This window comes from Eumetopias jubatus, unplaced genomic scaffold (genome assembly GCF_037043125.1).
Source record: "Eumetopias jubatus isolate StellerSeaLion01/CBP00866 unplaced genomic scaffold, mEumJub1_p1.0 scaffold_16, whole genome shotgun sequence".
NCBI lineage: Eukaryota > Metazoa > Chordata > Mammalia > Carnivora > Otariidae > Eumetopias > Eumetopias jubatus.
The window spans coordinates 273,705-301,686 of NW_028274822.1; the positions used below are offsets into that span (position 1 = coordinate 273,705).

At 47.2% G+C, this 27,982-nt stretch overlaps 2 protein-coding genes across 15 annotated transcripts in view; one reads left to right on the forward strand and one right to left on the reverse strand.

Moving 5' to 3' along the window:
* Window positions 1-5,646: 5,646 nt before the first annotated feature.
* LOC114202591 (uncharacterized) lies at window positions 5,647-27,942 on the reverse strand. Of its 8 annotated transcripts, XM_088019700.1 has the most exons (7): window positions 17,763-17,906; window positions 11,325-11,421; window positions 10,438-10,605; window positions 8,174-8,294; window positions 6,753-7,187; window positions 6,298-6,509; window positions 5,647-5,713 (listed from the first exon to the last, which is right to left on the reverse strand). In XM_088019700.1, exons 1-6 carry the CDS (start codon window positions 17,788-17,790, stop codon window positions 6,330-6,332), a joined length of 1,029 nt encoding a protein of 342 aa, XP_087875826.1. In that variant the 5' UTR covers window positions 17,791-17,906; the 3' UTR covers window positions 5,647-5,713; window positions 6,298-6,329. The 8 variants fall into 8 exon arrangements, 1 of the variants encoding a protein (XP_087875826.1); XR_015767022.1 differs by lacking the exons at window positions 5,647-5,713; window positions 6,298-6,509; window positions 6,753-7,187; window positions 8,174-8,294 and adding exons at window positions 9,561-9,971; window positions 27,136-27,277; window positions 27,661-27,942 and having other exon boundaries at window positions 10,438-11,086; window positions 17,763-22,304; XR_015767023.1 differs by lacking the exons at window positions 5,647-5,713; window positions 6,298-6,509; window positions 6,753-7,187; window positions 8,174-8,294; window positions 10,438-10,605 and adding exons at window positions 11,513-11,764; window positions 27,136-27,277; window positions 27,661-27,942 and having other exon boundaries at window positions 11,235-11,421; window positions 17,763-22,304.
* The window catches only part of SLC66A2 (solute carrier family 66 member 2), a 55,623-nt gene continuing 54,228 nt past the window's right edge, over window positions 26,588-27,982 (forward strand). For 6 of the 7 annotated variants that reach the window (XM_088019693.1, XM_088019696.1, XM_088019695.1 and 3 more), the window contains exons 1-2: window positions 26,588-26,668; window positions 27,156-27,506. In XM_088019693.1, the coding sequence (XP_087875819.1) occupies window positions 27,304-27,506 (203 nt within the window). In that variant the 5' untranslated portion in view covers window positions 26,588-26,668; window positions 27,156-27,303. Of the gene's footprint in view, window positions 26,669-26,695; window positions 27,000-27,155; window positions 27,507-27,982 lie in introns of those variants that run through there. The other variant, XM_088019694.1, reaches the window with a different exon arrangement.

A 27,982-nucleotide genomic window follows, 5' to 3' on the forward strand; every position in this document is an offset into this window, starting at 1 on the left:
ACGTAAATGAAATTACAGTGGTGGTAGTCAATAGGTAGAGTGGGCACAGGTTGCGGTGGGCACAGGTGGGAGGCTTTGCCTTGGGAACCAGGGGTAACATGACCAAATTTTAGTTCTGAGAAGATCTTTCTGTCCCCTTGAGTAGCTAAAAGGGTATTTGGGAAGAGAGTTAAAAGCCTATGGTGAAGAGACCACGGTTGTAAAGAAAGGAGATTAATGGTGAGAATTTAAAACTTCAGACAATTGCATCCAGAACTGCTGACTTACAGATTTAGCCCTTTATTATTAAACTTGGATGTTTTCATAAGTTCCCAAATTTTGAGTTAAATGAGTTTTAAGTTACAAGTGTATGAATGTAGCATTTGATACTGAATTCATGACATTTTACTTAAGTATTCTATTAGCAAACTGCTTGCTACTAAAGTTTCATATTGATCTAGTTTATATTAGAATAAGTGTGTTTAAGCACATGTAAATCCATCTACTACTTTCCCTTTTTTCCTTATGGAAGCATTTTCATTTCTTTTAAACATATGTGACAGGGTACTGGAAAATAGCAATCCTTTATAAAAATGGTAGGAAAATGTTAAAACAGGTATGATATTATAAAATGCCAAACAACCTCTACAGGTAGGTGCCTGTGGTTTGAGTGAATAAGTGAGATGTTAAACGTCAGACTATGAAAGGGGACCAGCTTGGAACTTTCTTTAGAAGGAAGTTAGTACTTTTTTTGGCAGCATAAATGTTTTTATTTCATCTTTTAAGTAGGTTCCACACCCAATGTGGGGCTTGAACTCATGACTCTGAGATCAAGAATCGCATGCTCTACCAACTGAGCCAGCCAGGCACCCCTAATATTTTTATTTTAGTTAATAACTAATAGAAGCTCTTCCCCCTCCCCCGCTTTTTAAAAAAGATTTTATTTATTTATTTTGAGAGATAGTGCAAGCAGGGGGAGGGGCAGCGGGAGAGGGAGAGAGAATCTCAAGCAGACTTCCCTCTGAGGGCAGAGTCCATCGCAGAGCTCGATCCCACCACCCCGAGATCATGACCTGAGCTGACTGAGCCACCCAGGTGCCTAGAAGCTTTCTTTTCTACTTACTTAATTTCTTAAAAATCCTGGATTTTGAATTGTGATCTATGTTATTAATGAGGACTCAAATCTGTCTGGTTTACTTCAATTCAAATATCCACTTTAGTTTCTGCTGAAATTGTAATAGCAGCTAAGATGCTTTGAGATTTTTCACATAATCCAATGGAACCACCATGATTTTAAATCACCAAGAATACTGAATTTAAATGATGCCATTTTAAAACTTTGGATTAAAAAAAGAAAGACATGGGGTACCTGGGTGGCTCAGTCGGTTAAGCGTCTGCCTTCAGCCCAGGTCATGATCCCGGGGTCCTGGGATTGAGCCCTGCATCAGGCTCCCTGCTCAGCGGGGAGCCTGCTTCTCCCTCTGCCTCTGCCTGCCGTTCCCCCTGCTTGTGCTCTCTCTCTCTCTCTCTCTCAAATAAATAAATATCTTTAAAAAATAAAAATAAAATAAAAAAAGAAAGACATGCACCACTGTTGGGAGTATAAATGACACTTCCCTTCTTAGATGCATTTGACTAAATGTACTTGGCCTTCAGTCACACTTCTGACCCTAATGAAATGTGCACAGAATTCATGGTAACAATGCTCCTAACAGCATTATGTATAATAGCAAGAAAGTGGGAAGTAGCCTCAATGTCCAAAGGATAGTTATGGGAAAGTTTAAATTATTACAGCCATATGGTAGAATAGTAGTCAGCCGTTTAAAAAAAAAAGTATGAAAAGTGTTTGAAATTTTCACATGGAAAAAGTGTTTATGATATGAAAAGGGAACAGGATATGAGATTATAAACATGATCACCCATATATAATATTGTATGCACAGTGATTGATTCTAAATTGTAGAATTCTGGGTGATTTTGACTTTTGTATGAGGAATAAGATTTATCTCATGTGCAGGAATAATGTTATTTTTTACAACAAGAGCCTATTACCAACCACTTTTTAGATGATCATAGCTCTATTTTACTTTGGCTTAGAGAGGTAAATTGGACAATTATTTTATTGTCTCTATCTAACCTACAAAATAAGCTGAAGTGTATCTTTGTGCTTCTCCTTGGTAACTACCTCTATAGGAGCGGAGTGGGTGAGGCTGACCTCAGAACTGAACACCGAGCTCCTGGATATGCTGTTTTCTTGGGTTTTGTTTGGCTTGGAGAACATTGCTATCCAAATCTGTTTGAACTAGACAGATTAAAATGACTCTTCCTAAACACTCTGTGACTGGAAGAGTTGGGTTGGAATGCAGTTATTTAAAGAGCAATCTCAATCAGAAAACAGCTTATGATGTTTTTTAAAAAGATCTATTTAGAACTTAATTCAGGAAAAAAAAAAGCTTTTCTCTCATGACTTATAAGTACGAGGTATGCCTTGAAAAATTTTACAACCATCTTGTTAATCACTTTCTGGGTTATTGGATTGTTCTTTTAATCTTTCCTTTTATTAGAATGAATTTTTAAATTAAGTAGTAAAAATTAGAACTCATGCAAATTATTTAAAAAGTACAGTTTTGATTTTATCACATTTTCAAGTGACAGTCTACCGTCCTCGGGTCTGTAAGAAAAAATTTGAAAGAGGTAATGGTTGATTTATATACCAATTAATGTACAGTTAAATAAATAAACTGGACTCCAAAGCTTTTAATAAAAATACCTTAATTTCCTATAATTATTAAAACATTTGTGGATAGGAAAAATTCAGTACATCGAAGAACATAAATGTTAAATGCTTTTCCTTTTCCACATATGGAGTCAGTGCGGATTCGTATGGGGTCAGCGCGGGTTCGTATGGGGTCAGCGCGGATTCGATTCGTATGGGGTCAGCGCGGGTTTGTATGGGGTCAGTGCGGATTCGCAGCCGGAGGTGACTATACAGTGTACACTCTTGAAACAACAAAACACTGCTTCTGCATCAATATTCCATCGCTGTGACTAACCATCCCGAGTATCTGGGAAAGAACACCCATGACAAACGCTGCCTCTCTGCATGGAATTAACTGCAGGAAAGGGGCCATGATGTTGCTTAATGGGGACACGGACAAACTTAGAACGTTTTCAACATTACGGAGTCACCGACTCTGCCTCCTCCCCCTCCCCCTCCCCACAACAGGAACGCGGGTTTCAGGGGTGTGCAGAATCCCCTCAAGTCCCCGGCACAAGCCCTCTGTGAACCCTGACCTAGTGCAACCAACCAACACAGATTTATACAAACATCTCAATTTATTTAGGTCTTTCTATTCATTTAAAAGGCAGTACCCCTTTTAAACAAACTTGGATATCTGACTTCTCATGCTGCATGCTCATCAAACGGTGAGGTTTCCACATCTACTTATCATTTAACTTGATGATGTGTATTTCGTGGTTTAACCAAATTTAAAATAGCAGCTGGATCTGGGTGATGAAGGGAAGGGCCCAGGTTCCTGGGCTGCCACCCCAAGCCTGCAGTGGGCAGTGTCTGCCCTCAGGCTCCCCTCTTATCACCAAATCAGCCCTGAGGGAGGAGGGCTTGGCTGGGAGGCTGGGGAGGCTAAGGCCTCAGGGCAGGTGGGACCGGAAGCACCCCGAATGCACCCTAGAGACAGAGTGCCCCCTGCAGTGTTTTGCAGCTCCTAAGCAGCAGGGCATGGCTTCCCATTACCTTTTTCACCAGAATACCAGATGTAGATATTTATAAGTCGCTGAGAGGTGAACCGGCCCTGCTTTAGCAGGTTAAGTATGGATCATTTGCCCACTGACTTAGGATAACAATTGTAAAAGAAAATGGGAAAACAAAGGCACCTAACTATTCACTCAAAATATGCTTATATATCAGAATATTATGGAAATAAAATATGGGTAAGTATTTTCATAAAATAAAGTTGTGTCTCTCCATATGTCACATGGACCTAAATCCAGTCTGAGACCTGAAGCCAAGCATGTATTTGCATCTTCAAGATTAAGTGTGGTATTTCACTGGAAAAGAAATGTTTGCGTTGTGGGGGCCAGGGTGGGACCCTCAGGAACCACCATGAAACTGAGGGCTTAATGCACACACATCTTCTTTATAAATGGTTATGTAAATATATTGTCTCAAACAGAAACTACTAGTTATACTCCCCAATCTCTAATCCATACTAACTTGTGTTTTGATTGAAGACTAATTTGAGGGGTGGTGGTGAAAAGTAGTTTAATAAAAGCCAATTTTTAAATAATAGAGCTTGTCACTTAAAATGTACACTTTTTAAGGAATTATGACTAGGAGTGTCCCAGTTAGTCTATTTAGAAAAGAGCATTGTAAATGTCTTTTATTATTCCTGAAGGTTTTCCATGTAGTACAAAGGCAGTAATCCCCACAGTGAACAAATATGGGATTGTATTTTTCAAGACGAAAGCAATCAAAAGATATGCAAAAGGCAAACACATTTAGTTTCCTAATGATGACCTTACCATTTGTTCTTTAATAGAATTTTCAATCCCAGCTTGCACCATTAGGTCATTAACATTCTTCTGTAAATCCTCAATGCGTTTTCCCATTTCTTCCAGTATAACGTTAAGGAGAATTGTACGTGGGGTCCAGAGCACCAGCCAGAAGGCCCTGAAAGACCCTACTTCAAACTGCACCTACCCATCAAGGCGACTGATAAAAATGCCCCAGCAGTGCATTTTAAAATGAGGGAGTCAAACACTGCATGTACTAACACCTTTGGGTCAATGCAAATTAACTATTTCCCTGAGGTTTTTGCAATGTGTCTTTAACCTCTGAGCTGTGAGCTCAGTGCTGAAAACTTGGCTCCCCTTGTGTACATACACACACAGGGACATGAGATGATCTGGTATGTTTATGTTTTAACTAAACTCTATAATGAGTATGTATATATAATGGAACTTAATTCTGTTTAAAACCAACTTCCCTACAGTTTAATTTTATCATGTTTAAGAATATTTTTCCCCTATGTGAACCCATCTACAGAATCAAAATTTGAAGTAAATGGTTCCATATGCAAATACTTTGCATATATTTTCTATGGAATGAATTTAATTGTGTAAAGTGAGCTCTAGCTCGCCAAGTCTTAGGGCAGATGTTACCATTATCTGGCTTTGCTTGAAGTGGAAACAAACTTTCTACTCTAATTCTGTTTGAAGTCACGTCTTAACAAAATGGTGAGAGGCTAAAGTTGTAAAAGAAAACAAAGGTCGGGAGAGCCACTTATAGTTGAAGACGTTCTGTATTATGTTTGCAAGTTTCAGATTGCTTGGTAGAGTATAAATGTTATTCAGCAGACTACCCAGATTTATTTAGGGCTTGGTGGAAATGCCCCACTGGGTAGTGTTGTGCATTGTGTCCTTGCATTTTATCATTGTCATACAAAATGCCCTCTATTGCTGTCCACGCACAAAGTAAGTACCTGTGAATGCTAATGACTACATCAGGGCACCATGGAAGGGCACAAATGTAAACACCAGGAAATCCTAGGTCAACAATTATCCACTAGTAGCAGACAAAAAGGTATTCCAGGATAATTTTAGAGTTCAAAAGCATCACAGTATTTGTTATAAGATAGAAAAGGATATTTCTGAGGTTTAACGTTGCAGTCAGAGCTTGAAAATGTTCTTGAAGTTCCTGAAATAGATTTTCTGCCTGAAAAAATAAACCATAGGACAACTGAATGTAATATTTACTTTTTTTGGGTCTCTTGATGTCTCAAATTTAATTAAATTAGATGTATCGCCTTCCTTTTATTTTTTTAATATTTACTCTTGATGTAGGGCATTTTAGCATCATGGAATAGAATCATCCTTATTTAGTTAGTTAGATTTTCGACAAGGTGCCAAGGCCTTTCAATTCAAAGGGTAAGGAAAATCTCTTCAAAATAGTCCTGGAACAATGAGATAGCCAAACACAGGCCTGACCCTTACCTCACACCGTACACAAAAATTAATTCAAAATGATCATACACCGAACTGTCAGCACTAAAACTACCAAATGTCCAGGAGATAACACAGGAGAATGCCTTAAAACTTTGGGTCCCTTTGAGAATTCCTGAGGGGCGCTGACCCAGCATCCAGAGCACCTGCCCGCGGGCATTGTACCTGCCCTCCACCCTCCACTGTGGGCTACTTAGTAGCGGGGGTGGGGATTGCAGATGCTGTGTAACAGACCTTAGAGAAATACCAGTATTGCTACTGATCACAAACCATATCTCTATGTTGCTTTCCTCGTACCATGTCTACAACTCCCTGCTCACACCCGTGTATTATCTCCACTGTAGAGATGAGGAAGCAGAGGCGGGGATCAATCTAGAATCTGCTTTTACAGATGAAGAGGCTGCGGCGCCTTCAATCAGTAGCGGTTTCCCTTCAGAGGGGGTTTCTTCTGTTTTTTCAACGGTTGTCAGGAATATGTAGACTCCAGTATGTACAACATCTAACAAATTCTTTTCAAGAAGACAAACGAACCAGCCTTTCGATGTGGCTCCTGAGTCGCAGCGTCGGCGTCTCAGGCGAGAGCTCTTGCGGCAAATAGGAAGCCGGAAGGGGTGGGGGCGCGAAGGGCTTGCGGGGGGCGGGGGGACTGCCCGAGTTCCCTAGCCACGCCCACGGCCGACCCGCCCTCAGTCCCCGAGGCTGTGCCAGATGCGGAGGGACGCGGAGGAGCGGAGGGAGGGGACCCCACTCACCGCGTCGCGCAGCGCATCCCCGCCGGGGGCTTTGGGTCCCCGCGCGTCCATGGCGAATGGGTCCCAGTGGGCCGGGTGGTTCCGGGCAGTCCCGTGGGCCCAGTGGTCCAGGTGGTCCAGATGGTCCCGGCGGGCCGGGTGGTCGGGTGGTTCCCGGTGGGCCCGATGGGTCCCGTGGGCCCGGGTGGTCCCAGGGGGCCGGGTGGTGCCGGGTGGGCCGGGTGGTTGCCGGTGGGCCTGGTGGGCCCCGTGGGCCTGGGTGGTTCCGGGTAGGCCCGGTGGTTCCTGGTGGGTCCCGTGGGCCCGGGTGGTCCCAGTGGGCCGGGTGGTTCCGGGTGCGCCCGGTGGCCCCCGGGGGTCAGCTGCACTGCACCCGGACAGGTCCCGGCAGCGGCGGCAGGGCTGCTTCGGCGGCCTGTCGCCGAGATGCTCAGGCTGCAGAGGGGAATATTGGAGGAGCCTCGATGTGGGAAAGAGCGCAGCAGCTTAGGTCCCCAGAAGTGAATTCCGGGACAGGGCGCGGCTGCCGGTGCCGCGGACAGGCAAACAAAACCCACAGGCAGGTCCGGGGAGAAGGCCCGGGGAAGTGGCTCGGGGAGGTGAGGGTGGCTCCTCCAGGCGTGATGGTCACTTTTCCCGGGGAGGGAGGGGCGACCCTGTGCAGGGACAAGGTAGCTGGTCCTGTTGGGCAGCTCACCCTGCACAAGACTGGTTTGCTTTGTTTTCATTGCATCAGAGATGAAAGAAGAGGTAGGCAGAGTGAGCTCATCTTCTTCTTCTTCTTTTGGTAAAATATACACAATATAAAATTTACCATCTTAACCAGGTCTGACTAGGTATATGGTGCAGCGGCAGTGAGCACATTCACGTCAAACTGCTGTGCGGGGGTCCCCACAGCTCACCTGCAGAATCCCTTCACCTTCCCAAACTGAAACTCTGCACCCCTTACTCGTGAACTCCCCCTCCCCGGCCCCTGGCACCCACCATCCCCCCTTCTGTCCTTACGTTCCTGGGTTTTTATGTGTGTTGTCAATCTCTCTAAGGAGATTGTGGACACGCCCGGGTGTAACTCAGCTGTAGCCCACACACAGCCCAAGGGTGCATGCCCGTCCTGGGCCACAATTCCCCCTCCAGGGGACGGCCATCTCTTTACATCTCTGCCATTTCTGTGGTCAACCTTAAAACTAAAACATGACCGAGCCTGACACACCGTCAGCACTGGTATCCCTATTCCGATTTGATTGACCATCTGGAAGGAAGATCTAGTGACCCAGTCCCTCCTTCCAGTGCCCTTAAGGCTTGTCTGGATTGTGGCTCGTGGGTCACTTCATGGGTGACCCCCCTGGGCCCTGATTTTAGCAGGTACTGTCTGGGTCACCCCCCTGTCCCAGGGGCCCGGCCAGGCAACAACAGGTGGATACCTGGGTTGTTGAATGTGTGTGTGAAACACGAGCATGCGTGCAAAGATGCCCAATGTCGTCAATCATCAGGAGAAGGCCCGTCAAGCCCCAGTGAGATCCCACTGTACGCCCACCATGAAGCCTAGAATCAAGACACAGACAAGGACAGTTGTTGGCAAGGGTGTGGCAAAATTCGAGCTCTTACAGGTTGCTGGTGGGATACAGCCAGTGTGGAGACTGGCTGTTCTGCAGAGTTAAACATAAAGTTACCATATAACCTGAATTCTACCTCTAGATATATACACAAGAGGAAGGGCAACATATATGTCACACAAACGTTCACAACAGCGTTATCAACAGTGGTTAAAAAGTGGAAATAGGCTCCTGGCTGGCTCAGTCGGGGGAGCATGGGACTCTTGACCTTGGGGTTGTGAATTCAAGCCCACGTTCAGTGCACTGAGCATCTGCCTTCGGCTCAGGTTGTGATCCCAGGGTCCTGGGATGAGCCCCACATCGGGCTCCCTGCACAGCAGGAAGCCTGTTTCTCCCTCTGCTTCTCACCCTGCTTGTGTTCCCTCTCTCACTGTCTCTCTCTCCTTGTCAAATAAATAAAATCTTAAAAAAACCCAAGTTATTTAAAAAAAATAAAATAAAATGTTAAAAAAAACAAGTTATTTAAAAAAATAAAATCTTAAAAAAAAAGGTGGAAACAGCCCAAATATCCACCAAAAGACGACGAATGGACAAGCAAAATGTGGTCCATCCATGCAGTGGAATATTGCTCAGCTCTGAGAAGGGGGAAAGCACTGAGGCGCTACAACATGGATGAAGCTTGGGAACTTCATGCTGAGTGGCAGGACCCAGTCACGAAAGGCCATGCATTGTAGGATTCCAGTTCTAAGAAATGTCCACAATTGGTGAATCTAAGGGAGAAAGCAGACTGGTGGTTGCTGAGGGCTGAAGAGTAGGGGCATGGGAGACACTGCTCAGTAGTTAAGGGGTTTCTTTGGGGGGGCAAAAAATAGTCTAAAATTAGATTATGGTGGTGGGTGCACAACCCTCGGAAGCAACTACAACTCATTGAATTGTATATGCTAAATGGCTGGATTTTATGGTATGTGAATTATCTCAATAAAGCTGTTAAAGTAATAGCTTTTTTTAAAAAGATTTTTTATTTTATTTATTCATGAGAGACGAGGGTGGGGTGGGAGAGAGAGAGAGAGAGAGAAGCAGAGGGAGAAGCAGGCTCCCAAGGAGCAGGGAGCCCAATGCGGGACTCGATCCCAGGACCCTGGGATCATGACCTGAGCCGAAGGCAGACGCCCAACCATCCGAGCCACCCAGGCGCCCTAAAGTAATAGCTTTTTATTTAATTTTTTTAAAGCTTTTATTTATTTATTTGAGAGAGAGAGAGCACATGAGAAGGGGGAGGGTCAGAGGGAGAAGCAGAATCCCTGCTGAGCAGGAAGCCCGATGCAGGACTTGATCCCGGGACTCAATTCCGGGACTCCAGGACCACAACCTGAGCCGAAGGCAGTCGCCTAACCAACTGAGCCACCCAGGCACCCCGAAGTAATAGCTTTTTAAAAGCATGGCCACTTTTCATGTCTTTTTAAGCATCTTCCCTCTGAGAGGGGCTGAGAAGGAAAGAAGTGCAGTGTGAACACTGGTGTGTGGGAGATGGGAGGGGGACATTCTGTCTGGGCTACTCCGGGGAAGAGGGGGTTAGGCGGGGAGGGTCATGGGCTAAGCCCTGGGTGAGGAATCTGGTCAGACGGCTTCTGGTTTCTCTCTGAAGGAGGCAGAGGTGGGGAGCCACCTGCAGAAGGAAGAGGCCTCATGCAGGGTGATCTGTGTTCTCTCTCAGCCCCTGAGGACCCAACGAAAACCTGCTAGGCCGGAGGGGCCAGCCTGGCATTCTCGAAGACGGGAAGCTCCTCCTCTGCAAGGGCAGGTTCCCTCCTGCAGGCAAACAGCCTCCTGGACACCCCTCCACACAGGGCTGGCTGCAAGGTGCTGGGCATTTCTGACAGCCTATGCTGGCTGTCTTAGGCTGGGGCAAGGCAGACCTTGTGAACATCCTGGGGAGCGTGTTCTGGTGGAGCACTCGATACTAATACCTGGTCCTAGCTAAAGGTCCGTGTTCCTGTGCACTCTCATACCCCACAGTGACTATACCTCCCTTGTTTTTAACTACAGACAGTATTCAGCAGGCAGGGAGCTTGGCCTGGCTCACGGGAGCCTGAAACTGGAAATGCAGAAGAGCAGAGGCTCTTGTCTCTCACCTGCATGTGCTTCTCTTCCCCAAGGAGCCTGTCTGTGAGTCTGCCCAGCCAGGCCTTAACTGATCATTCAGTTCAAGCTTCCAGGACCGCCTGACCAAGGCAGTTAGCATCCGTGTGCCCGGCAGCCCCTGGGGAAACAAAGACAGGGGCCCCCTGCCCAGAGAGTGGCTGGAGGCCCAGGGGCAGGTCACAGGTTCTCTCCAGGTGGATCTGATAGAGGTGGCCCAGAAGCCCCCTTCAGGAGGTAGAGCCTGAGAAACTCCCATCAGAGTCTGAGGCCTAAGAAGGAAGGGCCTCGGAACCAGTCTCCTCACTGAGTTGGGGATGGTGAGAAATTGTGTGGGGTGAGGGTTCATGCAGTCACCAGGAGAGAGAATCCATAGGGTGGATAGGAAGATTCTAGAAGTGGAGCTGGCCGGGGGGCGGGTGGCCTGGAATGGAGGCAGAAGTCACTGGAGGTGGGCTGTTCAGGGTCTGGGCAGTTAAACAGCATCCTCTGTGGTTCTCAAGCCATAGCATCCAAGTCGTTTGGTGCCCTTCCTGAGCCCAGGAATCTGCATTTCGACAAGCACATCGTGTAATACCTCTGTGCACCCGTGATGTGTGGTAGTGTTGGGCCAGGGTCGGAGCAGGCTCCACGATGCTGGGACTTTCGGGGAGAGGAAAAGGAAGGCTTAGTTTTGTGGGGGGGGTGTCGCAAATACTACAAATTCCCAGCAGGACGCAACTGGGAGACAAAGCTGCGTCTGCTGACCTAGGATAGGAGAAGCGTCATAGAAAGGGGAATACCCAAATACTTTCTGGAAGAGGGGCTAATATTTATTATTTCCACCTTCGTTCAGCTCCACAATAACCCATGCAAGGCAAAGATTGGGACCCATGTCAACCTCACGGAGTTGTTTGAGATCGCAGCACAGGGCCGGGAGCAGGGCGTCCCACTGAGGACATCCATCAAAGGGCACATCAGCAGAATGAAAAGGCCACCTGCAGAATGGGAATATTTGCAAGTCATGTATCAGATGAGGAGTTGATACCAGAATATTTAGAGAGTTCCTAAAACTGAACAACAAACAACCTGATAAAAATGGGCAAAGGACTTGAGCAGACATCTCTCCAAAGATCATGTGCGCATGAAAAGATGCCCTACATCACTGGCCAGAGGGAAATGCGAATCCGAACCACAGGGAGGCAAATTTCACGTTCATTATGATGGCTATTATCAAAACCCCAGAAACGTGTCGATGAGGATGTGGAGAAATTGGAACTCTCGTGTGTTGCTGGTGAGAACTTACAATGGTGCAGCATGTGGAGGGTGGTACAGCAGGTCCTCAAAAAATTAAAAATAGAATCACCATATTAATCAGCAATTCCACCTCTGGGCATACACCCCAGAAAGTGAAAACAGGGACTTGAAAAGGTATTTGTACACCCATGTTCATAGCAGTATTATTTGCAACAGCCGGAACACGGAAGCAGCCCACGTGTCCACGGATGGATGAGTGGATAAATAAAATGTGATACACACACAGGAATGTTATGCAGCCCTAAAAAGGAAGGAAATTCTGACATAGGCTGCAACGTGGGTGAACCTGGAGGGCACTATGCTCCGTGAAAGGAGCCATCTTCGCAGGGATCGACACTGAAGCATTCCCCTCCTATGAAGCACACAGAGTATTCACATTCATAATGACAGAAAGCAGGGTGGCAGGTGCCAGGGGCTGGGGAGAGGGAGAAATGGGGGCTGATGTTTACCGGGAGTGGAGTTTCAGTTTGGGAAGATGACAAAGTTCTGGGGACAGATGGTGGTGATGGCTGCACAGCGGTGTGAATGTCTTACTGCTAATGAACGGAACACTTAAAAATGGTTAAAATAGCAACATTTGACATTATATGTATTTTACCACAATTTTTTTAAAAGTACATTTTGCGAGCTTCAGGGGCACCTGTGTGGCGCAGTCAGTTGAGTGCTTGACTCTTGGTTTCAGCTCAGATCGCAATCTCAGGGTCGTGAGATCCAGCCCTGCATTGGGCTCTGTGCTCAGCGGGGAGTCTGCTTGGGATTCTCCCTCCCGCTGCCTCTCCCCATCATAAATAAATAAATAAATAAATAAGATCTTTATGAAAAATCTGTAAGAAATGAAGGGTTCTTTTGGTGTATATATTTGGGTACACAGATTTGAGTATAGAATTTTTTGCTTCTTTTTATTCTAAAATAGTTGCAATGTTTTCATAATTTAAGAATATTTATAATTATTTTAGTTTTCATAATTTTTTCATGTTTTAATGCAATATTACCCACTATTTTTTGATCCACGAATTATTTACTCTGCACTTCTGGCCCCCTTTACAATAAGCGCTCTCTCCTGGAAGCAACCCTCCTGGGCCACGGGGACATCTGCGCTGCGTGTGAATTTTAAAACAGTGACCATAAAATCTGGCTGCACACTGAGCCCCGGGAGGCTTGTCAGTGCAGAAGCTGTGGAATGAGGAAGCCAGAGGAAACCAGGAGAGGGGGGACAGAGGTGAGGCTTCCCCACATGCAGAAAGACCTTTATTTTCTCTAATTTGGATACAAACTAACGTGCCACTATGAGTTGTCTAGACTTTGAAACTAGATTTTCGAAATACTCTTTCTTCTGGCTGCTCAAATCTGCCTTTGGTTTATCTGATGAATGTTGCATCTCAGTTGCTGCCCTTCCAGCTCCGGAACTTCCCTTGGGTTTCTTGTTAGGTTTTCTTCCTCGTTACCGATATTTCCATTTTGTTCATACTTTTATTCATGATTTTATCCACTACTTCCTCTAGTTCTTTGAGCATCTTTTTTTTTAAAAGATTTTATTTATTTGAGAGAGAATGAGTGGTGATGGGGAGGGGCAGAGGGAGAGGAGAAGCAGACCCCCCACTGAGCAAGGAGCCCAACACGGGGCTCGATCCCAGGACCCCAGGATCGTGACCTGAGCGAAGGCAGATGTTGAACTGACTGAGCCACCCAGGTGCCCTTCTTTGAGCATCTTTAAGACAGTTGCTTTAAAGTCTGACTAGTAGATCTGACCTCAGGTCTTTTTTAGGGACAGATTCTGTTGAGTTCTCTTTTTCCTTTCAGTGGGCCAGACTCTCCCGTTTCCTTCTGTGCCTTGTGATTTTTTGGCTGACCACCGAACATTCGAATCTCATGATGTGGTACCTCTGGAAATCAGATTCTCCCCCTTCCCCAGGGTTTGCTGTTTTGTTGTCATCGTTCTTTTGATGGTTGCGGGCTGTCTCCGTGCCGAGGACCAGCCTGAGGTGTAAACTGAATGTCTTCTCAGGGCTTTTCTGAGCCTTTCCTTGGGCATGCGCGGTCCCTTCCTAATTCCCACGTATGCAGCTCTTTTTGAATGTCCCACTCTGTGGCTCCCAAAAGGGGAAAAGTGAAAAGCAAAAGGGGGACAAGGGGGCCCTCACCCTTCCAATGCCCTTGGAGTCACTGGAGCTGGAGGGCCGACAGCAACGGCCGTCAGGCTCTGTGTCTGCACCTGTGTGATCAGAAGCAGCCGGCAGTGGTCAGAGCTTAGACTCCTGCTCTTTGGAGGACGGGGTGCTTCTTGCCCACCTGGCGTCTGCAGGCTGCCCCAGAAACACGTGCACAGCTGCCTGCCGCACGGCTGGGTAGCTGCTCTGTGCTGGGAGCTAGAAGAGACCAAAACTGACTACTTCTCCTGGACAGCTGCAAGCCTTCAGCCGACTCCGCAGTCCCCAAATAGTCCCATCAGAGAGATTCTGCCGTGTGGTCATTGCCCGGTGGGCAGAGATTCCTGGTGCTCCCTGCTCTCTGCCCTCTTCCCAGGAGCCTCTCCAAGGTTACAAGTGATGTTGGAAAGAACGTTAGGGTTCAAAGCCGGTGGCCGAGAAAGAATTCTTGAGACATTTTTGGTGCAAAAAGGTGGTTTTATTAAAGCAGAGGGACAGGAGCCCTGGGCAGAAAGAGCGGCACCGGGGCCAGGAGGAGTGGCCCATTATATACTCTCACGTTGGGAGGGGGTTAGGGTTAGAGTAAGTCTCTAAGGAATTTTGGAAGCAAGGTTTCCAGGACCTTGAGGGGTCTGGCTATTGTTGGGAAAATGTCATTTATTACGTCTGATAAAACCTGAGTCATGAGACCCTTCAGATGTACAGCGGTGGGCCATATGCTTGGGGGATGACGGCCAACATGTATCTTGAGGGGGATAGAGATAAATGAGGTTTCCAAAGGAATTTTTCCGTGTTAAAGTAGACTTATAGGATCCTGGGGGTGTTGGGATAATGTTAGGCTAAGGTTGCCTTTTGCCTTTAGCCAAGTATTAACACGGAGGCAGCTGAGTCCCTGGAGGAAGGTCACTCTGCCTGTTTCAAGGACTTGTCAATGGGCTGTAGGTAGTGAGGAAATTTATTAATTTTTTTCTGCCTTTGTTTCCCACATCATTCCTTCCTGAACAATTTTGACCCTTAAATCTTTAGTTTGCTGAGGTCGGAAGGTCTCATTTTCTGTAACTTCTTCCTGCTGAACAGGGGCATAGAGATGTGCCTACCTATGGGTCAACACTGGTCAGTTGGGGCTTATATAGATATAGGAGTTACAAAAGGCAGTGGCAGCTGAATCCAAGGGAGACATGTGTGGATCCTCCTGCGTGGAAAGGGTTATCTGTCGGATGGAAGTTACGGAGTGAAGGAGTCTCGACACCAGGTGGAAAGGCATGGAAGAAAAGAGCAAAACATGATTAGTGTAACAAAAAGAAAAAGAAGCCCAACTCAGAGTCCTTTGGTAGTTGACAAAAGTCCTTCTCCAGTCCAGGAGTTTAACCAATCATTAAAGGAAAGAGAGGGATTATTTAGAGCGCCAATTTGAGTGTTCATGTCAGAAACCCAGAAATAGTTTGTGGTAATCTGGAATATATATGCATAGCATTGTGTTTTTATGATAGCACAAATTTTCACCTTGTGTAGCAGTTAAAACATCTCATGCCATTCTATTTTGTAAAACTGCTTTAAGCATTTGTGTTACTTCAGTATTTAGTAGAGAAATGCTATTTTGGGTATCACTTAGGGCCTTGACGGTGTACTTATTAAGATGGATGTTAGAAAAAAAAAAGATGGATGTTAGTTGGTCATACCAATGAGACACAGAATGTGTTCACCATTGTTTTAAGTTTGGAAGGCTGGCTAGGTTGGCAATGGTTTTAATAATGTGTCTATGCATCCAGGCAAAACCCAGGGTACGGTGGCCTATCCAGCCTGAGGGAAAGCCGTGGGACACAAGCTAGAGCCACGTAGCCACTGGGTCCCGTTGGGAGACAATCGTCTAAATCTGGGCCCCTTTCACTGTAGTAAAGATATCAAGGGCTGTTCAGATTTGGAGGGCCATCTTTTGAATGTGTAATAAAGGACAGTCCATTGTTACTTTGTAGGGACCAAAGGGAGTCCAAATCTAGGGACAGTTTCTCTTAGCAAAGCTTTTGTCGCCTCAGTGGCCTTTTTACCCAAATCAGTAGCCTAGTGTAAAGCCTGTATTACCTTCCATTGGTTATTCTTGGGTATAAAGATTTTCCCCTCATTATTAACAAGCCACTCCTGTGCATTTCTCGGTCTGAATAGGCTGGACTTATGGACTTTATTGGAGTTAAGTCTGGTAAAAGACTTATTTGCTCTTTTGTACTGCCTCTTGGCTGCATAGTCTATTGAATTGTTTCCTTTAGATTCTAAGGTCATATCCTTTGATGTCCTTTGAGGTGAATTACAGCTACGTCCTCAGGCCTTAAGAGGAGTTATAATAACTTCAGGCCCCTATTTGGTTGGGGAGTTATGGCTTGATAATAATCCCTCTCCCTTTTTAAAAGATTTTCTTTATTTGACAGAGAGAAGACAGTGAGAGAGAGAGAGAGAGAGAGAGAGAGAGAGAGAAGCAGGGGGAGTGGAAGAGGGAGAAGCAGGCTTCTTGCTGAGCTGGGAGCCTGATGGGGGACTCGATCCCACGTCCCCGGGATCATGATCTGAGCTGAAGGCAGACGCTTAATGACTGAGCCACCCAGGTGCCCAGATAATAATCCACTTTTCTTCCAAATTGCTCTGTGAGCATGTAGGACTAGGGAAGCATATTTGGAATCAGTATAAATATCAATTTTTCTTATTCCTTCTTCCATGAAACTATTGCCATCAGTAAACTGACTGTCATCTGTATTTTCAATAGGGGCATCTTTTAAATCTGATTGACTAGAATAAACAAGATCAATAACCTCTAAATAGTTATGCTCTACAGAAGCACAATGGTCAGATCCAGGCATAAGGGTAGCTGGGTTTAAATTCTGACAGGTTTCAAGTATTATTTCAGGCATATCTATAAGTGTAGCCTGGTATTTAATAAGTCAGCCTCCATCATCCATTGGTGGCATTTGGTCTCTAAGACACTGAACCTGATGTGAAGTCATTACTGTCAGGGATTGTCCCAGAGTGAGCTTTGAGGCTCCTTTTACCAGGAGAGCTCTTATAAGCTTAGCTAAAGCCTTTGTTTGCAATTCGACCTCAATAGAGGTGGCTTCTAGGATAAATATGACTAAGGGATAATACCATCAAGAAGACCTCTTTATGAGGTCCGGCATTAACAATATCCTAATTACAAGGAATCACTGCCAAGTGGGAGAAACTTGTCAAGGGATAAGGGCACCCCCAGGTGCATCATCCAATCCAATCATAAAGAAAGTGGGGTCATCCATTATCTCCACAAGCCCATAGTTAACCCCATAGAGTGGGGTATGCTCTGGCTTTTAAGGAGCAATTTTGTAATCCCAGCCATACAGAATTGGTCAAGGTGATAGCTGAATTATACAATTGTTGAGGAATCTATCCCATTTCCCAGTTGTTCAAATAATCATATGCCCATGGGGTCCTGTTATCATCCCCACAGAATAACAAGCAAGGAGATTGTCTATACATGAGCTACTGTGGTAATTTCTCTTAAGTTTACCTCAAGTTGTCTAGCCTAGGTAAACAACAAACATGTAAAGACAATCAGATCTAAAATTTAACATCCACAAAGGTGTGTTACTGAAACATAATTTTTCTCTCTAAAATAACCCTCATATTTAAATCAGAGATAGCCAAATCAGGACTAATTTATTCAAAAAACAAGTCCAATTTTAACAAACTTATCCTAATGATTTAAATAAGCTCAGCAAGAATAATGATTGATGATATAAATCTTTCAGAATCTGCTTTGCTGGAACTTTTATAAGGAACCTCTAGGTTGAACTCTTAGTAGTCTATCCAGGCCGGAAGCCAAGCCAAGTACTTGCCATCACACATGCCTGCAATACCTGTAGATGTGGGTGGATTCCTCTCCATGAGGTCCTCAAAGTATCCAGAGGTTCGTGCACCTGCCAAGAAGTGACATTCTTTACTCACCTGGTAAGGCTGCTGGGAACTCTGTAAGCAAGGTGTAAGGCCAACATTTCCAAGGGGTTATGGCTCCAGGTTTCATAAAGTCAACCTCAGTTCCTCAAAGCTGTCTAGTCATATCTGAGTCTATACATGTCTCTCTCAAATATGACATTCCAGTCAAAGCCTTGGTAAAATAGCCAATGTTTCCAATGATGTCCTGTTAAAGGAGAACAGATTCTTATTGAACTTATGCAAATGACTATGGTTACCATGGAAGAAAGAATACTTGCTGAGACCTTTTTAATTTCAGGAGAGAAAAGTTAAATGCTTCAATTTGTTCACAAATAAATACTTTGTTATGTTACTGTAAGTCATAGATATCCTATGTGAAAGTTTCCTTAATCTGGAATAGTAAACATTAGAAAACCAGCAATGTTTCAAACAAGAGTCACAAAACTATAATCATCTTTTTAGTTCATTTAGTCCCATGTTACTAATTCTTTTTTTTTTAAATATTTTATTTATTTATTTATTTGAGAGAGAGAATGAGATAGAGAGAGCACATGAGAGGGGGTAGGATCAGAGGGAGAAGCAGACTCCCTGCCGAGCAGGGAGCCCGATGTGGGACTCGATCCCGGGACTCCAGGATCATGACCTGAGCCGAAGGCAGTCGCTTAACGAACTGAGCCACCCAGGCTCCCTAAAGGTATTTATTTTAAATTGTGTGTCTCAGAAGAAGAGGGAGATAGACTTTTTTTTTTTTTTTAAGATTTTATGTATTTGTTTGACACAGAGAGACAGGAGAGAGGGAACACAAGCAGGGGGAGTGGGAGAGGGAGAAGCAGGCTTCCTGCGGAGCAGGGAGCCGGATGCGGGGCTCGATCCCAGGACCCTGGGATCATGACCTGAGCGGAAGGCAGACGCTTAACGACTGAGCCACCCAGGCGCCCCCATGTTACTAATTCTTGTTTAGTTTGCAGCTTTTAGTTAGTTTTGGAAATTCTTACTCATTTCAGTTTTGATCTGAAAGATATTGAATACCTATTTTTGCCCTAAAAGTCCTTTATATGAACCTTCTTGAAGATAAAATTCATTTTGCAAGACAATAAGAACAATTATAAATGACAAAAACTCAGAAATGGACATTGTTAATGATCTGATTTGAGAGTTCATTATGATGCAATTGACAAGGAAACTCAGTTATTTCTGTGACACATAACACTTTCATAGCCAGAATATCTCCTTATACCAGAATGTAACATACCAAACAAACAAGCCTAATTAGTCAATGAGACTTTCTTTGTTTACGATTTAAATCTTGGAGAAGTTTGTTAAAACCTTAGAAAGTTTTAGAGCACATGCCTAGATAGGATTAGGGATGGTCAAACACCTGATAAAGGCAAAACACAGAAACTGGTTTTTCTGGGCAGGCAAAAAGAAAACAACTTGTTTACATTTTCTTATCAAGAGCAGACCAACAATTCAAGAAAACTTGTCTTTTTGACAGAGGGAAAGCAGACTTTCTTTTTTTTTTTTTAAAGATTGATTTATTTTGAGAGAGTGAGAATGAGAGAGAGAGAGAGAGCGCACATGAGAGGGGGGAGGGCCAGAGGGAGAAGCAGGTCCCTCGCTGAGCAGGGAGCCTGATGCGGGACTCGATCCCGGGACTCCAGGATCATGACCTGAGCCGAAGGCAGTCGCTTAACCAACTGAGCCGCCCAGGCGCCCCGAGAAAGCAGACTTTCAATCTTATACCAATGTACTTTAAAATCCATTCATTTCAATCTTAGTCCGTCCTGACTATGCCTGAAATTCCTTTCCAAGGATTTCCCTTTACAAACCTACAACTTTCCTTTGCATTCAGAGTTTGTCCCAAGCCATTTCTTTCCAAGCAACCATCTCATTTAGGACAAAATTGCCTTCTTTTACCTTCACCAAAAAATGCATTCCCATTCCTTATATCTTTCTTACATATCTCCTACTTTTCTACATACAGACTTATTTCCCTTATTTCCATCAGTCTTAATTACGTTTAGCAGAATTCTGCCCTCTTAGAAACCTTAGTCTCCAGTGAAGACTAAGTAGTAACCAGTGGTGAACTGTTACACCAGAATTCTTTAGATGGCAAATTTATGAGCTGGTTAAGCACAAAGCATGTTTACCAACAGACCTAAGTATTCTTAGCTTCTTTGCAATAGAAGTCAAAAGCACAAACCTACATCCAGTAATCAATGACTTAGCACTTTATCCTATTTGAAAAAGACCTAGATGTCCAATGACTTTAATCCCATTTATCATCCAAGCAAAACTTTAAGTTTCAGGTTACCAAAGACTTTGAAAGCTATCTTAACAATTACCCCTGAAAACTTTGAAACAGACAAGATTAACCATCATTTTAGGTCATCTTTTGGCTAACAAATTGCAACAGGGGTAACACGAGCTTATCTCATCTTCAGCAAACCTCGATGGAATAAAAGTCTCACGTTTAGTGCTGATAACTTTAAGGACATGTCTAACTTAATTAAACCAACAAACTTAACTTAGTTCAAATACCGAATTACGCTCCACCTGGATCCTCCCCATTGTCAGTTTTTACCTGAGACGCTGGTGGGGAAATCTGGGGTGGGTGGTGTTAGGTCCAGGGGGTGCTCTTCTCGCTCCTTGACAGCGAAGGGAGAAGGGGCCATGGTGCCTGAGGCACCGAGGATGGGACAGAAGCCAGTCATGCCGCCCGCACCCAAAAGGTGGTGTGGAGACAGAAGGGGGAGGGGGAGCCAGAAGAGGCAAAGTGCTGCCGGAGGCAGAGAAAGGGTTCCAGAGCTCCTCAGCTCCAGCAGAGGCACAGATGCCATGTTTTCCCGCCAACAAGGGGGGAGGGGTTAGGCAGTCCATGTCCACCAGAGAAGACTGGGAATTTCCCCAAAACAAAGGGAGTTTGGGCAGCTGCTTGGGAATATTCCTTAAAGCACCGCTCCCAAGGGAGACTAACCACATTTGGCTCCAGTTACAGCCGTTAACCTGGGAAATGAGTGAGGCTAGAAACCCCCACATCTATTAGAAGGAACAGAGAGAGTTAGCGTCCCCTTTGTCTGGGAGGACCTGTGTTTCCTCCAGCAACGTGGGTTTATTTGGAGGAGGCCTATTTAGATAATTATCATCCAATATGTAAGGAGGGGGTTTACTAGCTGACACATTTGGGCAAACACATTCTGCAAGAGGCCTTTAGGTCGGGGACCTGGTGTAGAGCAATGAAGGCCTAGGTACGAGCAATGAAGGTACCCTAGGTCCATTTGCCCTGTTTCCTGCAGGAGATCTAACTGACAGATCCTATTGAGGCCATGCAGAGCTTAGTCCTTTCCTAAGTTTTGTAATCCCAATTGCTTCTAGTGGGTTAAAAGGCACCCCAAGGGAGAGTCCTCAGGAGCTGAAGAAAAGAGAAGGTCCATTACCTAGAAAATCCCGCCTCCCCCACCAATTCCCGGGTGGCGTACCATATACAGGATATGTCAGAGGTTCCTCAAAGCGACCCGAGGTGTCCCCTGAACAAAATTGCTCTGACCACCACTGTGATAAGGGCCCCTGTAGGAGGGGGGACTGCCGTCCTCCCTCTACCCCCTCACATTCTAGAGGATGATGGGTGCCAGTGTATGGACTGAAATACAGTGCCTTGAAGGTCGTGCCGGGAAGGTCATGCCTTATTTTACCTTGCCTTGAAGAACCTGCCTTTTTTTAAAAGATTTTATTTATTTATTTGAGAGAGAGAATGAGAGACAGAGAGCATGAGAGGGAAGAGGGTCAGAGGGAGAAACAGACTCCCCGCTGAGCAGGGAGCCCGACGCGGGACTCGATCCCGGGACTCCAGGATCATGACCTGAGCCGAAAGCAGTCGATCAACCAACTGAGCCACCCAGGTGCCCCGAAGAACCTGCCATTTTTAAACCATGGAGAACAATAGAAAACTTTTACAAGGGGAAATTACCCAATGTTGTAATTTAAGTAGTCAGTAGAAGACATTGACGGAAAACAGTAAAGATAGAAATCCATCATGATCTAAGTGACATTCCAACACATGTAGTCCTTACAGTCAACTTCTCTAGGAAATGGTCCCCAGTTGGGTTTTAATTCCATCACGTACTGGTTTCGGCCGGCTCCCAGTGGAGGTCCCTTGGCCAGAAGCGGCTAGACCAGGGCTGTGGAGGGGATCCCAGTGGATCAATCAGGAGGAAACCTCACACGGGAGTCTTAAGATTGGCAGCTGTCCTGGTGACTTAGGTGGCTGTCTCGTGCCCAAGACAGACAACTTTGTATAAGGACAGGGCATGAAGTTTCTGGGTCTTATTACCATCCTGGCCAGGGTACCAACTTCCAGCCAAAAGGCAGGCTTTCTCCTCCCCATAGAGTAGCCACAGGCTAGAGGATTGCAGCCCGAGCAATTGGCATGCAGGTGTTCCAGTAAGACCATACTCCTTGAAGAGCCCCTGGAATGAGAGTAAAGGAAGAGGAGAGAAAGTGCTCACCAAGTTTGCACCGAAGCTCAGAGTCTGATGAGGCTCTGGACTCAAAGCCCCACGTTGGGCACCATATGATGTTGGAAAGACATTAGGGTTCAAAGCTGATGGCCAAGAAAGACTTCTTGAGATGTCTTTGGTGTAAAAAGGTGATTTTATTACAGCCCGGGGACAGGCTGTGTGGGCAGAAAGAGCAGCACTGTGGTCATAGGGAGCGGCCCGTGATGTACTTTCAGGTTGGGAGGGTTAGGGAGAGTGCGAGTCTCTAAGGAATTTGGGAAGCAAGGTTTCCAGGACCTTGAGGGGCTAGCTGTTGTTGGGAAAAGGTCATTTATTACGTCTGATAAAACCTGAGTCATGAGACCCTTCAGATGTGTATCGATGGGCCGTACGCTTGGGGGATGACGGCCAACACGTATCTTGGGGGGTTTAGAGATAAAGGAAGTTTCCAAAGGGATTTTCATATGTTAAAGTAGACTCACAGGATCCTGGCGCTGGGTGTTGGGATAATGTTAAGCTAAGATTGCCTTTTGCCCTTAGCCAAGTTTTTTTTTTTTTTTTAAGATTTTATTTTGTTATTTGACAGAGATAGAGACTGTGAGAGAGGGAACACAAGCAGGGGGAGTGGGAGAGGGAGAAGCAGGCTTCCCACGGAGCAGGGAGCCCGATGCGGGGCTCGATCCCAGGACCCTGGGACCATGACCTGAGCCCATGACCTGAGTGGAAGGCAGACGCTTAACGACCGAGCCGCCCAGGAGCCCCGCCCTTAGCAAAGTATTAACACGGAGGCAGCTGAGTCCCTGGAGGAATGTCACTCTGCCTGTTTCAAGGACTTGTCAGTGGGCTGTAGGTAGTAAGGAAATTTAACAATTTTTTTCTGCCTTTGTTTCCCACATCACAAGCACCTTGAAAAGCTTGTAATAGATACTTTCAAATGTCCCCAGTAAAGGTTGCCCCATCTCTCACCTTGACCAGCCTTTTATCTGGTTTTTATTCCATACTGTGCACTGCCAAAGGTGTCTTCAGCCCCCTCCCCAAAGCCATCCCGAGGTGCCTCCCAGCCTGTCAGTGGGTTCCTCTCTGTGTCCCACAGTTGCCTTGGGAACAAAACCGAAAACCTGAGGAAAACAACATGAAATTTCTTCTTTTTCAGGTGAACAATTTATCAAGTCAAAATCTTAATGAGGAAAAGCTAAGGAAACAATCCAGTGGGTTGGGGGACTGAGGGCAAGTGCCCAGCTCTCTGGGGTTCCAGTCAGAGCATGGGGACCCCAGGAAAGGTTCCCAGTGAGGTGTGTGGGAGGGAGAGAAACCTATAAGAATAAAGAGTCTTGGGGACTTGGTAGCCAGTTAATATACACTTTATAGTTAAAAATTCTTAGGGGGCCTGGCTGTAGCCCTTGGAAGATCACGTGACTCTCGATCTCAGGGTTGTGAGTTCAAGCCCCTCATTGAGTGTATAGATTACTAAAAAATAAATAAACTTTAAAAAATTCTCTTTAGGGGGGCCTGGGTGGCTCAGCTGGTTAAGTGTCTGCCTTCAGCTCAGGTCATGATCCCAGGGTCCTGGGATCGAGTCCCGCATCGGGCTCCCTGCTCAGCGGGAAGCTTGTTTCTCCCTCTCCCACTCCCCCTGCTTGTGTTCCCTGTCTCTCTTGCTCTATCTGAAATAAATAAAATCTTTTAAAAATTCTCTTTAGTATAATTTATTTTCCTTTTACCGTATGGTTTTGCAAATGTAAAAACTGTGGTTTTGTCACTGCTCAGGGCAAGATCATGATTTAAAATATCTGAAGGAATGTGAATAAAAACAGAAAAATAAAGTTGCCTGAAGCATTTCTGGAGCATATTAATTATCCTTTAAAAAGTAGCCCACCCAGGAAGGCCAGTAGGAAGGAGGATCTCCAAAGGCCTGGAGCTGAGCTTCTACTGGGCAGAGAATGAATGTCCTGCCCCTCTGCTTCCTAAAATTTTAGTGTTAACATGAGGCCAGTGGAAGAAACCAGATATACAAGGTCCCTCATTGTAGGACTCCATGTATAGGATATATCCAGAATAGGTAAATCCCTAAAAACAGAGAGTAGATCAGTGTCTTCCAGGGGCTGGAGGGAGGGGAGCAGGGGAGGTGTGTGGTTTTATTCTGGGGTGAAGAAATGTTTGGGAGCCAGAGAGGAAAGGAGTTGGCATAGCATTGTGAATGTACCAAATGTCATCGAATTATTCACTTTAACAGTGCTTAATGTGTGTTGTATGAATTTTGCCTCAATTTAAATATATAAGAAAAGGGGGAGGTTCATAAGCAAAAGTGTGTATTTCTGGAGACTGAGAGCCCTGTATGTGTGTGATCTGAATCAGCCAGGTGCCCTGCATTTTTTTTTTTTTTTTAATAAGGTAACATTCACAGGTCCTGGGGATTAGGGTGATATATTTGGGGGCTATTCTCTGGCCTAGTTCAGCGTGGCTGGCTTCTTCTGTTTGGGAATGCAGGAGGCATCTCAGATGAGCTTTCCTCTCTTCTGCTTGACTGACCGATGGTTCTAGCCCAGCGAGTGCACTCTGATCCCAGACAGTTGGTGTTTAAAAGGACTACAAGGTAACTCTCCAGTCATCAGCTCGCCTTACTGGAGACCTTTGTGGGCTAAAATCCTGGACCAAGAATGCAGGATTGTATCCACTTAGCTGGGCTCTGCAGATGCTGTCCTGTGTGGACGCTCATCTGATACACTCTGATGGATCCAGAATGGCAGGTGGCTATGGGCTGGTGACCAATTTGCCCGCACATGCCAGGATGAACAGATGAGCAGCTGTGACTCCAGGTGCTCCAGTGGGATTCAGGAGGGATGCCTATATAGCCTTACTCCAACCTCCAGAACAGAGTGAAACATTCTAGGGTTTTTAGAGCTCCGGGGAAGAGGTGGCTCAGTAGGAACACCCACTTTTTCCCCCTAGCCCTGCCACGGTTTCCTTGTCTGTGTTCCATTCCTGATACTTGTTTCCTGGGGATACTCTGAGTAGCCATGACTCAGAAATACCTACATCAGCCTCAGAGATTGGAGGGGATTGAGAATGGGCCTGTGTTTTATTGAGGCCCTGCTCATCACACCAGGCTTGTCTGGGAGTTAGTCTCAGTGAGGTTGGAGCTCTTCCCATGATTTCTCATGAAACCTACCTGGTAGGAAGCAGGAGGGCAGGCCACCACTGGGAGTGGGGAAGCCGGCCAGCCAGGTGTGAGGCCCCAGGGCCACCCTTTCTCCTCCGCCAGGCCTTCCTTTTTGGAGTGTTTTAGGTCTGCCCTTGTTGAGATGGGAACCCTGAGGGGAGCTCCCCTGCAGACAGAATCCTGGGGCCCTGCAGTTGGTCTCCTCTGCCCCGAGTCCCACCTGTAAGGGTGCTGGGCACACGGGGCTGGCTGGCTTCTCACAAGGGTCCTCACTGCCCCCCCATCCCACCTGGGCCGTGGGCTTCCTGCACACCCAGCCCACCAGCATCTATGTCCAGAGCACCTGCACGAGGGCCCCTGGGGGCTCACCTTTGTCAGGGAACTCTGGAATTCCTATTTCTTTATCTGTCAGTGGGCACCCTATGGATTCACCTCACAGAACTGTGTGCTTGAGATAAAGCCGTGAACCACTTAGCAAGTTACAGAGTGGAGTAACTCTGCGTCTGATAAACTCGCGCCCTGAGCCGGTGGTGCTGGCTGCCGCCCTAAGTGACCCCCTGGGCCTGGTTCCCCAGAAGAGCCGCCCCTCCGCCTCACCCGAGACCAGGTTAGCTTCTGACACCTGCTGCTCAGGGCTCAGCCTGCGTCAGGATGGGGAACCCCCCCCACAACTCCTCAGAATATGCAGCCGTGGAAGGATCACCTGGGGGCGCTCAGACACGACCTGCTGGCCTCAGACGCTGACCGGGTCCCCACGAGAGGGAGTCCCCACAAGAGGGGAGCCCCGGGCCTCGCGCAGACCTCCGCCAGAGACAGGACCGGGTCCTCCGCTCTCCGGGGCGCGCCGCGTCCACACGGCCTCTTGCCCCGGCACAGGTGCGGACGCGTCCACGTGGGTCCCTGGCTCTGGAGGAGCAGCCTCGCCAGCCAGGTACTTGCTAACCCGGGCCCGGCGTTTGGGCGGAGCAACGTCGCCGCCGCGCCCCCAACCCCTGACCCCTCCCTGGGCTCACGGTGCGCTCTAGGACCCAGCGCCGGTCGGTCCGCCGCCAGGGTGGGCGGGGCTCCTGCATTGTGACGTCACAAAGAGGCGGGGCTACGGCGCTGGGACGGACAGACGGACGAAGGACGCAGGACAGACCGGGCGGGGCCGGCGCGGGCGTGGGCGCGGCGGGTAAGGGTTGGCGCTCGGATCCGCAGGCCGCGTGAGGACGCGGACGGAACGCGGGGCTCGGGGCTCGGGATGCGGCGCGGGCGGCGGGTCCCAGGACCGAGCCCCTCGGAGCCCCCGGCCGTGCGTCCCACCCCCGGAGCAGCCAACCTCCCTTCGTACTGAGCGCGCTCTCCCCAGACTGAGCATGCTCGCCCCGGACTGAGCGTGCTCCGCCCCATCCTGGCCAAGTGCTCCCTCCCGGGCCGAGCCCCCCGCCCCCCCAGAATGAGCGTGCCCCAGGCCCGCCTCCCGCGTCCCCAGCCGTGCGCCCCGCACCTCTGTTCTCCCGCGGGTGCGGCTTCGCGCGCGGAGGGCTCCCTGGGGCGCCCGTGTCTGAGGGGCGGGTCGTGCCCTAGCCGTGAACCCCCGCGGTGTCCCGGGAGCGCGACCCTCACTGTGCCGCGAGGCCCCTGCTGCGGAGTTCTTACCTCTTCTCCTCTCCCGCCAGGCTCAGGCTCCGATGGTGGAGGGTCGCACCGGGCGGCAGCGGCAATGTGGGGGTGACCGTCAGCGCGCGTTCCAGGAGCCCGTGAGAGCAGAGGGGACCTGGGCCAGGTGGACGTCTGTCGGCTGGCGGGGCGACACAGGTGTTCGAAATGGAAGCAGAAGGCTTGGATTGGCTTTTGGTCCCCTTGCACCAGCTGGTTTCCTGGGGGGCAGCTGGGGCCATGGTCTTCGGAGGGGTGGTGCCGTATATCCCCCAGTACAGGGACATCCGGAGGACTCAGAATGCAGAGGGCTTCTCTACCTACGTGTGTCTGGTGCTCCTGGTGGCTAATATTTTACGGATCCTCTTCTGGTAAGTTGGGGGCTTTCTGTGGGGTGCTTCCAGAAAGAGAAAGAGATGGCTTTCTCTTTTTGGGGTTTTGGAGTGGGGTGGTGGTGGCGGCAGGAGCTGGTGAACGCTTGAGATTATTTCCCAGGGAAAATGGGATTGGAGTGGAGACTCTTACCTGTAATCTTCATTTCGTGTCACTCATACATCCTCAGATATTTTTCCACAGACGTCTGGGTGCTGGGCAAGGTCCTTGGACTGGGTCCCTGCCCTCAGAATTTGCATGGGAGCAGGAGAGAGAAAACAGGGACTGGAGAAGTAATTAAGAGTAACAGAAAATGATGAGCTGTAGGAAGGGCACTCTGCTGACCACTGAGCCCCTTAGGAGGGGACATCAGAGCCTGGCAGGAAAGACTGCTCAGGAGCCCTGTGCAGGGAAGGCCGTCCCACAGCCTTCTCTGGTGTGTGTACGGTTTTTCTTGCCACTCCCAGCCCAGCTT